At 33.3% G+C, this 16512-nt stretch overlaps 1 protein-coding gene across 1 annotated transcript; it reads left to right on the top strand.

The window, feature by feature from the left end:
- Window positions 1-2239: 2239 nt before the first annotated feature.
- On the top strand, window positions 2240-16512 carry LOC131155842 (uncharacterized). The gene is made up of 5 exons (XM_058109290.1): window positions 2240-2533; window positions 2861-3026; window positions 3838-3896; window positions 6684-6802; window positions 16272-16512. The coding sequence occupies exons 1-5, from the start codon at window positions 2474-2476 to the stop codon at window positions 16510-16512; spliced, it is 645 nt and encodes a 214-aa protein (XP_057965273.1). The 5' UTR covers window positions 2240-2473.

Genomic DNA, 16512 nt, shown 5'->3' with positions numbered 1-16512 from the left:
GATCATGATGACTATGGACACATAGCAACGGTACCGTACAAGTGCTAGCTTAGGCCAAGCCAACTAAGTTCTGATATCATATAACATATACTGAAACTGTGATACATGGATATCTCATATCATTAATTATCAGATCAATCATATCATTTTTCATATATACGTATATCATGAAAATCATCCGCCCATACGCCGGTATTACACATTTTACCATAGCTCGGCCCGTATGCCGGCAAATCAGATACATAGCACAGCCCATATGTTGACAAATCGTATACATAGCTCGCCCCGTACGTCGACAAATCACAAACATAGCACAACCTGTACGCTGGCAAATCGTATACATAGCTCAGCCCATACATCGACAAATCATAAATATAGTACAACCTGTGCGCTGTCAAATCATATACATAGCTCGGCCCATACGCCGGTAAAACATATAAAAAATCTCAGCTCGTATGCCGGTTTTCCTTTACCAAAATTCATATCTTTATCATATTCCCATAAATAATATTTTATATTAATTTATACTCATGCCACACTAAATAGGTTTTTCGTATATTTAACATATCATCACTTTCAATAGCATTTTCCCAAATATAAATCATATATAAATATATTTATTTTCTTGAAATCAAATGCTATATCAATATACATATTTTTCAAAAAAATACTAGCTATATCAATATACATACCTGATTCTTGAAAAGCCCCTAAGAAAATCTGTCCTGCACCCACAGGGTTCCCTACTCAACACCCTGAAAACAACATTCCCTAAAACTAAAGTTCAATATTACTACGCGTACTACGCTTTCTACAACTGTCAATAATTTAAATATTGAGTAAAAAGTCTTACTCTGAATTTGGGATAGTTTCCACCTTAGCCCCACCGACGATCCGCTTCGACAGATTGTAGAGAACTTCCCCAGGAGCGTCGTGGTGGATTTAGATCCTTGAATCGAAGAAAATTCAGCCTAAAATCGAAGGGAGAAGAGGAGGGAGCCGAAGGGGGGAGAGAGAGTGTGAGAGGTTACTTTATTTTGAAGTAAAAATTTGGATTTTTGATATTTATAGGACTGGATTCGTCAATGAGCCACGTCATCTCGTCGATGAGTCATTTAATAATTTTGTCGACGAAACCCACTCTTCGTCGACGAAATTTAGACTGCTCAAAACCTCCTGCGGTATTTCCTCGTCGACGAATCTTGCCTTCGTCGACGTGGTCCTCTTATACCCTCATCGACGAATCCCCTGTGTTCGTCGACGAGGCCCTGATAATTCCCCTTGGTTATTCCTCTAAAGTGAAATGTCGTCGACAAACGCGAAGCGTTCATCGACGAAGTTGACTACCTCTTTCTGTTTCCGGTTTCCATTTCCCTTTCTTTTTATTATTTAAATACCATTATTCTTTGGGTCGTTACACGTATGAAGTAAGACTTCTTAAGAATTATGACTTTCTAATCACTAAGTCTTCATGCTTTGCTTCCATTCTTTATATTTGATTTGACTTCTGGCTTCAATAGTCTTTAACTTCATCAAATCTTCTAACTCTAAGTATAAGCTTTCAATAGACTTCTTAATCACTTGATTTTGATATTTTATCAACACACTTGAACTTTGAAATTTCACTTAACCAAATATGTTAAGTTCATTTGATTTGTTATCATCAAAATAAGATTCTAATTCTTGTTAGGCCAACATAAATTAGACTAAAAGCAAATGTTGTAGAAACATCTATATGTACAAGACCCCACAAATATTAAATTAAACATAAACATAGTGAGAACAAAAGAAAATTCCATTATTACAAGTTTTTCTCCGCAAGTATAATGACGCCTCAACATTTATATAAAATATGCTTTAAATCGTTATTTATAAAAGTAAACATTCTTAGGTAGATATATAAAATATGCTTTAAATCGTTATTTATAAAAGTAAACATTCTTAGGTAGACAAATTAGTATATTAATTTTAATACTACCAAGTACTAAAATATTTGATTAAGAGTTACATACCACGTATAATACTTTTGGTTCTTAGTATTTTTACGAGGATTAATCTTCATGAAAACTCTGAAAATAAATACTCAAATATTGATATTTCAAACACACCCCAATATTAAAAATTAAAGTCATCTACATATAATAATAATAATAATGATAATAATAATAATAATAATAACATGCATCATCCTATGAGTCTATGAAACAAAAATAAATAAATAAATAAAAATAAAAACAATGCTTAGGCCCACGAACAGGCAAGGCCCAAAGTCGGTCCAATGAGTCCAATATAGAATTCAATGTTTCTTGTTCGCGAAGCTCCAATACTGTTTTAGCGTAGGCGAGGGATTAGTCTGATGCCTCGTGACGCCACAACTCACAAGAACTATTAGTGTTTCCCGAGTTGAATTTTGATCATACAGTTAATCACTGTGTCTGTGCTGCGAGCGAGGAAAAGGGTCGTTTGTTTACGGATGGAATTCGTTGTAGAAGATGGCAAACGCCTCCACGACGAATGCTCCACTCTCATCCTGGTGCGTTCCCCTATCTTTGAGCGCCGTTTGGTTGCTGAGAAAGTTTACGGAAAAGGACAGAAATTACGAGTTATGTATCTTTGCTTTTCCGCTCTTTGGGTCCGTGAGAGAACTTTTTTGGCTGGGTTGGTTTAGTTTTTTGTTCGTTAGAAAGCCCAACCGTGTAAATGATGAGATTTGGAAATTTATAGGTTCGTTTTGTTTCTTCATCTTTCTCAGAGACCAAGCGGGTGACTAGGGCTTATAATGATTTTAATTTAGATTACTTCACTTACTCAATCTAATTGTTTATTTCTCCATCTTCTGCTTCTTATTTTTGTGTGGTAGCCTGCATTGTCGATCGGCAATGTGGGGCAGCTGGCGTTGGATCTCTTGATTGCTTCGACGAGAGCGGAGAGAATTGGTTATTTGGATGACCCAAATGTTCTTCCTTGTGTTGGCAATGATGCATATGGGCCCATTCCTCAGGGCGAGCTTGCTCTCCCTCTTGAAGGTATTCTTCTTAATCTGTATTATGGTTTAGAGAATGCCAGGAACAACTGCTTTAGGTGTGTCCTCATTCATTTTTCTTATCATCAGACAATTTGTTGACATTATTTTCCGAAATGGAAATGGACTACTTATTGAAGTTTTAGTCATAATTTATGAACGTAATTTTAAAAATATAATATTGATTATCCAAAATCATTTGAGGTTGTTATCTACTATGTCTGAAAATAATGGCCTCGTGGCTCAATCATAGGGAAAATGTGTGAGAATGCATGGAGTCACTGCTGCTAGCACTTCTTTTTTGGTTGTGTTTGGGAACATGGATTTCATGACTTGGCTTTGGATTTGCGTGGATTTGGATGTACAATTTTGTATTGCATTTGATTCAAATTCACACAAATCCAAGTTGAAGCCTTGAACTCCAAGCTCCCAAAGATGGGTAAGGTTAATTCTTACAAAATATTAGTTTCAAGAAAGAGCCGGCCATTCTATGCATTGTGAGGTTTAGAAATTCCTTGCTTTTTCAAATTTTTTCATGGTTGGTGGGTGCTTGGGGCTTTTAATTTTAAATGAAAATATTGTTCAACTGCTTGAAAAATTTGAGTAAAGAGAAGTATTTAAGTGGTAACGATTGGCTGGGGGCTGGACCAGAGAGTGAAACTTGAATTGAGATTGGTGCTGTTTGCACATGATTTGTCCTATTTTGTTAATTGTTAGTTCTCTTTTTCTATGTTCTAAGAGTACCTGCGATTTTGTTGTTTGCATCTTTTCTGAAATCATTATGTAACAATTTTTTGTTGTTGTCTGGTTTGCAGCTTATGATTCATTCTCTAATGCACTGTCTCTTGTTCAACAAAGATCTCCAATTGTTAAGGTATATTCCTCCAATAATTTAGTGCTCTGCTTCTGCAGTTATTTTGAGATGTTTTGGACAACTGCAATGGATTTGAGTTGCTTCCTGCCTCATACTTTTTTCCCTCATGTTTTGCTTTCCAAAATTTGCACAAGGTTGCTGCTATATTTTTTAGGACTCCTTAGTTTCATTCTGGAAACAAATTTGAGATGCTTTTTGATACATATTTCTTGGTGTGAACAAAGTTTGCATCACGTGATTGTATTTCTTGGTGTGAACTAAGTTTGCATCATGTGATTGTATTTCTTTTAAGACTTGTGATACATAAGATACCAAATTGAGGTATAGGTTAGGAAGTGCTTCAAATAGATTGTTTGCACTAAGTGACTTGTGTATATTATCCAGAAGCACTTTAACATGCAAAGAATGTTGATGCATGATTTCATGTAGTAGAAAGTACAAATTATCTGCATTATGACTATATATCGTACTATTAAAATTGGTGAGAGAATACTTGTATGAGCTGTAAAGATTAAGACATGAAACGAGTGTATTTGAGAATCAATTTGGGTTATGCTTGGGGTTGGGAAACCAACTGTGAATGTTATTTGCTTATGCAATTAATGGTTAGGTACATATAGGAAAAGAAATTTGCATATTATTGATGTGGAAAAGGTTTATGATAGGATTTCTGAAGAGATAATGTGGTGGGTTTTAGAAAAAAAAAAAAAAGGATTTCTAGTAGTTATATACATTTAATCGTAAGCAAAGAGATGTCTGATGGTGCAGTGGCTGGTTTGAGAATGGTTAGAGGAGAGACAAGTGCAATTATGATGATGTATTTAGATCAAAGGACTATATTAAGTCCTAATCTTTTAACATTTTTTATGGATGAACTTACTAGGCATGTTTTTTATTTGCTTATAGTATTTTTCTAGTTGATAAGACTACAGTTACATTCAGTTCTAAATTAGAGCTACAGGGAGAAATCATAAATATTTTAGGATAAGCAAGATTAGGACATAATATATGGAATGCAAATATTGTAATGATAGGTGATTAAGGGATGTTATTTGGATTCAGCACTTAAAACTGTGTTGTTGATCACTAATTTTGACAAGTTATGTGCCACCTGGCATAACAAGATTAGTGCACATCTTTGTGCATAAAAGTGCAACATGGATGGAAAATGGTTAATGTGGGGGAAATTTTGCACTCAATTTTAGTCATGCAAGAGCAATGGAAGAGGAGCACGGCTAAATGGGAAGGTGTTGGGATTGTTTGCTAAAACCATTAAAGGAGGAATAACAAGAAGAGAGTTGGAGAGTTATGACCATGGAGTGAAAAAAGAAAAAGAAAAAGAAAAAGAAAAAGTAGGAGTTAGGATAAAAGGAAGCAGGTTCATGGTTAACAACCTGCAAGTGGTTCTGAGAGTGCAATTAAAAAAATTCTTTAACACACACTCTCTCTCTCTCTCTCTTCCCTTGCCTTTCAGTTCCAGTGTTTCTAAATCTAGGGGATTGGTAGAGTATGTTTGCTAAGCACAAGATTCACCCTGTTTATTTCCTTAAAAAAAAAAAAAACTAAAGGAATGTTTTTTAAGGCATTTGTGCTGCACACACAAACTAATTGGATGCTTCCTTAGACATCCTTGAAATCTGATGTTTCCTAGGCATTTATATTCTCAAAAAAAATAAGGAATTCTTGACGTAATTCTTTATTTGGATAAATATTCTCGCATACGCCTCAAAGTTATAAAATATAAACCCTTATGGACTCATAGCAAGCAATCAAGTGAGTGCTGGTTGGGGAAAGTGCAATGGTTATGATGGGTATCGATTGGGAGCAGTGAATTCTATTAATAAGGGAAAATTGTGGGTCTGGAGAGGAAAATGGGAATGGGAGACTGCCAAAAACACGGAGAAAGAAAATTTTAGATTTGATTCCTATTCCTTCTTTAGATTTTTTCTGGAGGGAAAGAGACATGAGAACTTTTAAAGGATAGAATACTCTATTAATAATGCAAAAGGAAAATGGTATAAAACTATGTAATTTGGTCCATCTCATAGCATTTTCTTGTTCTTATGTTCAGGATACTGTTAACCATGTTTATTTGATCTTGTAAATTTCTGAATCTGTACTTGAGTTGCAGTTGCATCCCCTTTGGGCCCCTTAGCATCCTTGTGCCTTTTAATTTTACCTATCTAAAAAAAAAATCACAAATTTTGGTGCTAAAAACCATGATTGCAAATCATAAGCATTCCTAATGGCTAATTTTAAGCCAAATTGGTAAATGCCTCCTCAAATTTCAATGTAATCAACACAGTAAAAGTCTGTACTTAATGTTAAATCAAGTTAAATTAATGGGCTTTGGCTTTATGCCCATTTCATTTCCTGAACTATGTTACTTAATGGCTATTGCTTGATCTCACTAAGGTGTACATAGGCAACTTATTGTCCTTATTGTTGTAAATAGCACCTATTGCTTGTTTTTTCTGTGTATTTCTAAGGTGTTGCCTAGTTTTTTCCTGGCTACAAACGTTGGACATGAGGGCATGTATTTATGGTTCTGCTAGACAAGGCATTGTGTATGCTGTTGACATTTATCATTAAGATAATTATTGCCTTTAGAGGTCACCTTATATTATCCAGACTCTAGTTTCCTCACTTCGTAATTAGTCTGGTTCATGCTATGTGACATGAAAGTGCTATTTTCTTTGTTATAATACATTTGTTATTCTATTTTTTCACCTAAAGTGCTACTCTATGGTTTTTAAGGATTAACAATTTACGTGTTTGATTAAACAGGGTATGATGGTTGAATTTGCTAAAAATATGGCTGATTTCGCTGCTGCTACAGGAAAGAAGCATGTTCTTATTCTTTCTAGCTTAGATTTTGGGCGATGGCAAAAAATTGATTTGTCAAGGTATTAAAATTAATAACTGATTCTTGATTTGGTACTCTATAATTGTTCTAAGCTTGGAAGTCTAGCAGTTTTATTGGCGGTTGTCTGAGGTCTAGCCGTCTTGGTAATTAGGCATTCTGCAATATCTAGATGACAAGGCCCTAAATCCTTTTGAGGCAGGCAATTATCCAGGCCCTAAATCATGGGATCTCCAATCACATAGGTTGGGTCGCCATCATTAGTAGTTTATGTTAAGGGCTTAAGACACATCCCCCTCAGTGTTTATTTTTATTAGCTTTTTAGTTAGTCATTTAGTTAAGGAAATCATTAATCAACAACTGTTTCTCAATTCCCATATTTTGATCATATTGATATTAGGTACCCCAACATTTTTGTGATCACACGATTCACACTAATAATAGCTTAATTTGACTATTCAATTAGTTCAGGTTAGTCCACAAATATGCTAACCAAAGCCAATACTATAGTTATGTGTCTATTATCACTTGGTGTCTATTATCCACTTGGATAATGCTCCACAAATATAAATAATTTACACACCTATGTGTGTTTACACTTTAATTTCTCCATGCTATTTTGTGGCTAAGTGACTTCATCCCCACATCATTGCTTCTATGTATTATGCCTTATTTGCCTCTGTTAATTTGCCTCTCAAAAACATAAAAAACATTAATGGAAATCATGGAGCATATATATATTTATCTACATGTTTATGCATCATCGCACATTTTCATAAATGAACAAGAATACCCAAAAAAAAAAGAAGCACATTGGATACCCTCACAACTAGAGATAATAAATGCGTGACTCATGAGAATTCACCTCATAACAGTAAATATTAAAAAATATATATATATCACAATGGAAATCTAAGAACAAAAAAGACACCCGATAAATGTGCAACATATTTGTACCTTTCCCATGAGTGAAGGCCGCATAAGACATCCCTTACCAACTAGAGAAAATTCTAACCTCAAATCATTTGTCAGATTGCTTTCCAATTTCCTTATTTTATGATCTCATTGGAAACAAAGTTAGGATTAAATGGTTATGTAACTAGGATGTGTAGATATAGTAGGTTTCTATTATAAGTAGTTGGGTATTTTAGAAGGTGTGCTAATTTAACAGCTATTGAGATGTAGGCATGTGCAATTATGGGTATTATGAAAAAGTCTGGGGTATTTTTGTCAAATATAATGTCTTGCAATCTTAATGCATTAGAACTTATATATATATATACATATAATATAAATATGTATTATTAATATTCACCTAAAAATGTGATATTGCTTTGCCTTTGAGACTTGAGTCTTCATCAATATGGAAATTGGTTTTGCAGATGCTCCTGTTATGCCTGCTCTTTCAGCATAAAAAAATGTAGTTCTTTGGTGTTAACAATAGTGAACTAGAAAACAACTGTTTCAAGTCTTTTTGTTTGCTTCTTTTTTTCTCTCTCTCTCTTTTCTTTAGCATTATTCAGCAACACTTCCCCTCACAGATTATAAAACAAACTTGTTATCATAAAATAAATAATTTAGGCATCTTATAAAATTTGAAAATTTTCTTTAGAGATGTATGCAGATACTAGACTTTATAAATTTTAAATTAATAAGGTAGAATCTGCTAATATTATGTTACAAATATCATCTAATATCTTAATAAGCCTAAAAACAACAACGTATTACTAATATATAAAACAACTGTGCAAGAGAGTTAAATTATTTGGTATAAGATATTATAATTCATTCGTTCCTAGAAATTAAAAAACTTCAACAATAGGTGCACATATTAAACCTCATTCTAAAACTCCAATTTTAAGGAAAATGGAATGTATTACAACTTGGTCACCTCCAGTAGATGAAATGTCACTGATGTTTAAATTTAATGGATAGAATGACTGATGCTATAGTAATTCATAAATTTCCCATTTATGGCCAATTTTGACATGTAAAATCGGCTTTAAGAATTTTGGAAAAATAATAGAAGAAAATTTATTTACTAATAAAATTAATATTAAATAAAAATACAAATACTTATCAGAAGTTGAGGCATGGAAGGACCACTGTCCTTAAAGGCGATTTCGCGCCTATGGAGAACATTTTTCGGTGCATATAGTCTTTGCATGTATGACCTCCAGGATTACTCAATTGGCTCAGTTTTGTGTGCACTCACAAACGCGAGAGCAATAGGAGTCTTTTAATTACCTAACATAATATAATCTTCAGAGAGAATAGAAGATAAGAGTTGTTTTGAAGAAGAAAAACGTATCTCGAAATGAAGTTGGATCACAATTTATATAGGTAAAATTCAATATAACTTCCAACATCATAAATATGAAACCGTTAAAGTACTAGTTAATATTTTAAAATGTTAAAACTAATATATTAAATTTAACATATTTTATATAATACTTATTAAATAGATAGTTTTTTTTTTTAAACTTCCAACATAAATATCAACAGTTCTCTCCCCAGCTTGCCTTTGATGTGGGATGGAGAAGACCCCCTGCTTCAACAATCAACATCCTTGTGTGCACAGTGCCCCAGCATTGCGTGTTCTCCATGTACAAGGGTGTTATTCTTTTTTGTTTTCTGGTTTTTTGGTGATGGGGAGCGCTCCTTTTCCCTTATATGTACCCATCCCCTGCAATAATTTGTATTCCATAGCTTCAACAAATCATAGTCATGTAAAATATTTAATAAAAATAAATAAAATTAAAATTTGGTATAGTTTATTGAGGGATTGTACTTATTTTACTTGTTCAGGAGCATTTTTATCCCCAGAAATGTTTTATTTAGAGTATGGCTGATCTTGAAGAGTGATTCTCCCCTAGCCGACTGCATTCTCCATTTTTCCTCTCTCCTGTACAACTTTTCTCCCCTGTACACTGTACTGTTGCTGCTTATGTTTTCTTGGCTAAAAGCAAAAAAAATGCAATGCTCAGTGCCCAAGGCTCCCATGCCATTGGGGAGACTGTTTCCTCTTTTAGATATTGAATAAAATTTCTTAGATTCATGACATGGTTGACTCACTTCTAAAAATGAGTAACACTAGGGCTATCCCAAGTATAGGAGTTATGTCATGTAATAATTAGCCAAAATAGGCCAGATCGTCTCCACGGGAAATGCAGATTAGTTATAAATTAGAGCAAACCAGAAAAAAAAAAAAAGAAAAAAGAAAACAATTTCATTGAACATGGTCCAGATTTGAAATCTTAAAGTTTTTGAGATTTTGGGATGAAATTAAATGACGCGAAACCTAAAATGTCAATCTAACACGCATAAACTAACCAAACAACTCACCAATTAAACATTCAAATAATAAATCAAAACAAAAACCTCAATTAACTTAAACAAATATTTAATTTCAACACACTCATTAACACTCTAATAACAGACCAATCACTCAGTTTCAACACTAACTTTAAATGAAAATGACTAAAATCTCAATAGAAATAACTCAAGCAAAATTACTAAACTTAAACAATCATTAAAGTAACTTTAAAGTGAAGAACTACAGTGAAATAAACAAACACACTAATTATCTTAAACCCAAAAAATGTAAACAGGAATTATCCCAGCATCACTAATTATCTTAAACCAAACAAACATACTAATTATCCCAACACCAACCTCACATGAAGACACTAATCCAATCAATAATGTGAACAGAAATTAAAATCAACCCAACAATAAATTCGAACAAAAATAAACTCAATGTTTTAACTACTTGAATGGAAAACAACATACTAAAACACAATAATAATTAAGAGCTTCAAATAAACTGAGATAAAAAATAAATATAACTCAACATATTTTAAATTGAAAAGAGAGAATTTTTAAGAGAACAAAACTGAATATGATAATACGAATAATCCCCACCTAAATCGATTCCAACAATGACATTAAATAAAAAGAGAACACAAGTTGAATTTAATAATCCTAACCCAACGAGAATTTAAAATTCCAATAGAAACTTTTAAACAAAACCGAGCTGAAAGTAAAAATTAAACAAGTATTAAAATGCAAAATAGAGAGAGAGAGAGAGAGAGAATGGAAGATGGCTGTGAGGAGCTCCTCCAACACAGCAGCAGTAGCTGCTATGTTCTTCTTTGTTGCGGCGCGGAACCCAGGAGCATGGTTCGAAGTCGCGGTCGTGGGTAACGTCGCGAAACGGTCGCGGGTGTCGCAGTTCGCGGGAGACGTGGGTGTTACGTAATGGGAAGCGGGCGTAACGGTCGTGAATTTTTTTCACGCATGCACAACCATGCCAAAATTAAAAAATAAGCATGAAATCCATTAATACATGATTTTTAATAAATTTTGAAGGCTTTTCATTCAACCTACAAATGCTTTTTAATAGGTATTATGATTTTTATATTAATTTTAGTGCGCTGTTTACAAAAAAAAGCATATTTTTTTTATAGTTTACATTACTTTAATGAGTAAAAAGGTGTAGAAATGTAAGAATCAATTAATTAAAGTCATAAAGTTACTAAAAATGAATCAATACTCAATAGACTTAATACTCGATATACACATTACACATACATGAATTTAAAAAGTGATTAATATCAAATATCAATAAATAGTTGAAAATATATGAATACAATGTTACAAATTTATAACATAACACATGTCACCACCAAAAGAATGACGTGGAGGGTCTTAATAATTTGCATCTGTATCTTGAGATTGGGATGGGAAATTATCTCCCCATCCTTGTGGAAATACATAGTTAAATGAACCCAAGTTTGCGTCATTTTGTTGTTGCTCTTGAAAATGTACTGGTGATGAAAATTCTCCTGAATAATGTCTATAAGTTGGGGCATTAGTTGGCTCTGGGTAGTGTGTAGAAGAAGACTCACTAGATCCTGAGATTCCTGATCCACTGGGATAAAAATGTGAGTCACGAGATGCATAATGTGGATATGCTGAATGAGATCCATATGATTGTGATGATGAACCATCTAAACCAAAGTCGCCAAAACTACGAACCACACCATATGAATCTTCAGTAGAATCGCTAGGGTCACCACAAGCACTCCTTCTCCTGGGTTGTGAAGATTGGTTCGTTGGAGGAATACCCAAGTCATAATTTTCAGGTATGTCATGTAGTCTATAAGGATCAGAAGGATATATATCCCTTTCAAATGATGTCCCTGTATCATATCCATAATTATATTCTACACCGCCGCCTCCACCACCACCACTGCTACCCCCCCAACCCTAGCTCCAGCACCACTATTACGATCATCGTCACATGGTGGGCTCAAACCAAGATTGTCATCACTTTGTGTACGTTCAGGACTTGAACTTAAATCATCATGCGCGTTTATTGGTGGTTGATTACCTCCTTCTGTAGTACCACCAACCTCTTCATTTAACAAATTTGAATTGTCCTGACCATCGAGTAGTGGTGTCTCTCTCTCCTCTAACCATTGACTCAAAGGATCATCTTCTTTGAAAATGTAGTCCAAATTGATAGGATTGAAATCCTTTTCAATTTCTTGTTGGATTCTTCTCATTGTACGTCTTAACTTTAACCTCATGTTGTAATGTACGAAAATAAGTTTTTGTAGTCTCATGTACTTTAATCTATTTCTTGTTTTCGTATGGATGAGGCTAAAGGTACTCCAATTACGCTCACAGTTCGAAGCTGATGTGGTCTGGCTAAGAACTCTAATTGCTATTCTTTGGAGCTCAGGAGCACACAAGCCATAATGAATCCACCATTCAGCTACATGAATAATTAAAAAGAGTTTTATGTTAGTATAGCGTATTTCAAAAGTCAAATTTGAACACAAAGAGAGAAAATAGAGTCATTCTCCATTATTTAGCTATATAGCCATATTTACCAGGATTTGTTTGTTTCACTGCCCTTTGAGCCAACGGGGTTCCAAAAGTCTCCTGCCTATCTCGATATAGCAATAACTAAAAAAGGATGATTGTGAAATATAATTAATTAATTAGATGTATTTATAATTATTCTTGAAAGTATTACAGAATATTAGAACAATTCATTATTCAATTTAATGGAACCAATACTTACTTGATTAATAGCTCGAATTTGAGTATCTATATCGAGTACCAACTTGGTTATCACTTTTTTAACTCCATCCATGACTTCTCTAGCAACTTCAGGAGAGGGTGGGGCACCATAAAGAAATTGTGGGTTCAAAAAATACCCTACAATTAAATTTAGAAACATATTAATCAATAGTTTTCTAATGCAACTATGCATAATTTAAAAGTTAAAATAATAAGAAATTGTATTTGATTTACACTTACCAGTAGCGTGCAAATCTTGGTGCAATTGAAAACTCCACCGGTTGTCAATAATTTTCCAATAGTCTTTATAAAACTAACAATCTTTTTGAATGGCCAACTTCGCCCTATCAATTGCCTCGTATATGAAGCCCATGGTTGGTTTTTCATCACCATCAACCAATTTAAGAACTTTCACCAAAGGTTCTTGCATTTTAATTATATCAGAGGCTTTTTGCCAAAACCCTTTGCCTAAGACAATATTCTTTGAATCATACGCTGGGCCTGATTTTGTCATTCCAAACCTTGAGTTTTTCCAAGCATCAGATGTAAACATTTCTTTTAGTGCTTGTTTATGCCTGACAATAGTTTCCAAAGTAATGAAATTTGTGGCAAATCGAGTGATGGCAGGGCGAAGTAACTCTCTATTATTTGTGAATTTCTTCATGAAATTCACTGTCCATGTGTGGTTGTAAATAAATGAGGTTATTATTCTTGCATCTTCTAAGACCTTCTTCACGTTACTTTTCTTACCAATATTTTCAAGAATAAAGCCTATGCAATGAGCTGCACATGCTGTCCAATAGAGATTGAGCCTCTTTTGCATTAATAATTTTCCTCCTGCCTTCATTGTAGCTTCATTATCAGTCACTACTTGGACAACATTCTCCTCTCCAATTTCTTCAACCACTTCGTCCATTAATCTGAAATGAAATTATAGATTCAATAATTACTACTATTTAATTAAAAACATGCAAGTCCATAATACTATTTGCATATACAATTAAAATTAGAAAATTACCTGAAATAATATTCAGCTGTTCTGCTTGGCACATCAGAGGCATCAACTGATTTATGAAACACGGTGCCTTTATCGTAATAAACTAAAAAGTTTATAATGTGTTTTCTAGTTGGTCCTGACCAACCATCACACATAAGTGTTACACCTCTCTCCTTCCAAATTCCAGCAAAAGAAGCTATATTATTTTTCATTTCTTGATACTCTTGCTCCAAATAAATTTCAGATATCTCATAGGGTGATGGACCCTTCACCCCCTTACCAACCTCTGCAGCAATATCAAGCATAGGCTGCATAAATGGAGAGTCAGCTACATTCGCTAGAATCCGATTATAAATTAGGAATTTTCCAACCGCTTTTCCTAATTTACTTCTTAAACTTTTCAGTAACTTTGTGTTGATTTTTGGTTGTTTCGCACTCTTGCTTTTTTCTAAAATAGGATCCATTGCCTTTAGTCTAGCTTCAGGGGCATCAGGATTGATCCATTGTTGTCCACTACCTCCAGCTTCTCGGCCACTATAAGATCGAGCTCCTGCTCTATTGAAACCACTGGTAGCACCACTGCCAGAGCCACCTCCCTCTTCATAAATATTACCCCTTCCAATTGTTCTTGCTCGAAATCTTTATCTCTCTTCCCATTGTTGTTGTGATCGTATGCTTTCTTGTCGAGCAAATCTCATACTTTCTTCTTCCAAGTCTTCTTCATCGCTCAAATTCTTAAAATCTCCTCTAATTTGGGCTTCTGCTTCTTTTTGCCTTTTTTGTTTATCTCTTTTCTTCTCAGCATACTGTTGTAGATGTTTCATCATTTGTTCTCTTACTTGACCCTTTTATGTGCCAAGTGTTGTTTCAAGCGTGTAATGCCCATTTGATTATCTTCCCACATAATTTACACATAATAACATGTCTATTACCGTCCACCGCAGTACCAAAATGCCATCCAATATCCTCATTAGGTAAGTTTTCATTTCCTCTATCACGTGGCATTTTGATAGACTTAATTTGATGATCTCTACACAAAACATAAAGAAAATACAAAGTTACAACCTTTCTACAATGACAGGAATAATATAATTAGTAATTTAGTAAATATTAAATAATAAGTACTAAATAGTCCTAATTTTAAATACTTATTACGTAAAAATAAAGTATAATACTTGATTAAAAATAATAAGTAATGTTTATTATTTTTATATTTAAATAAACAAAATTATAAAATATTAGATATTTTATTATAAAAAAAATATATTCCTTTATCTTTAAAAAGATATTTTCATTATTTTTTATAACTTGATTTTATTTTCATTTATAACTATAAGAAATTAACATTGTAATTATAAAGGTGAAAAAGATTTTTGCTCTACTTTCATATACATCACAGCATCACAAATAGAGATCCATACATTACAAATTGATTATTTAATTTTTTAAGCATTTTCTCAGTATATGGATTAAAATTAAATTTTTCTACAAATTCCAGGAGTAATTAGTAAAAATTAGATTTATTAATGTATTAACTCTTAGGTTAATTTTTTTTTTATTAAGCTATCAATTTTTACTTTATTTGATAACTAAAAACAAAAAATAGATGTAAACATTTATTTTACGTAATTTTAAATTTAAGGTCAAAATGATGTTTTAAAACTTAAAAAATATTAATAAACAGGGTCACCCTACTCAAGAAATGGCAAGTAGATACACATGTAACATAAAATGGGTGACAAATGTTATTTAATTTTTTTTATTTTATAATATGAATATTATTTAATATTTTTTCAATAGATGGGAGTGAATATGATATCTTCTTTATCAAAATGACCACTTTGTCCTGCTGACATAAATAGTATGTTAGCCAATTGGTGCCATGAATTAATTTTATTTCTATAAGTTTGGCAAATCCTAAGACTAAATATTATAATAATTGTGCAGAGTATTCCTTGGAATTCTTTAAGAATGGTGAAAAATAGAGCTCAATTAAGCCTAGATAATATAAAATGCCATCACATGGATGTCTTGTGTACATACATTATTTTAATGCTTTGTTTACAATGGTGAATGCAGTAGTGGATATTCAAATATTATTATAAAAAAGGCTTCAATTATTATTGGTAAATATTAATTATTTACTAACCTTAAAAAATATTAATTATATACTATTAATAATTGTTTGCTATGTCATGGAATTAGTTTTCATAATTATCTTTCAAAAAATATAATACAATTAAAATATTTATAAATTAAGAAAATTTTATTTTACATAATTATTAATGATTTCTAATTTTTTACTTTATTAAATTACTTTTTTTTTTTAATTCAATTTAACAAACCTATTTTACAACAAAATATAATTTGAAAAAAAATAACATAATGATAAGTGCTGTGGGTGTTGAGTGTTGAGTGTTAGTGTCTCATACGCTGGGGGCTGGGAGTCGAGTCAGACCGAGAGAGGGGAGGGATTCGAGGGAACTCGGAGGAGCCTTGAAGGAGCGAAGGCTGCGAAGCACAAAGCAGCGATGACTCCAAGCTCCGAAGCTGAAATCGAGAGGCTAGCTGGTGGCAACTGTGACGACTGGCGGAGGAAGGCGCCGACGGGCAATCGGCGACTCGCAGGGGCGGCGGAGCTACTGCAGACCTGTCGCCGGTGA

This window comes from Malania oleifera, chromosome 5 (assembly GCF_029873635.1).
Source record: "Malania oleifera isolate guangnan ecotype guangnan chromosome 5, ASM2987363v1, whole genome shotgun sequence".
Taxonomy (NCBI): domain Eukaryota; kingdom Viridiplantae; phylum Streptophyta; class Magnoliopsida; order Santalales; family Ximeniaceae; genus Malania; species Malania oleifera.
This window is presented reverse-complemented; position numbering and strand designations above follow the sequence as displayed.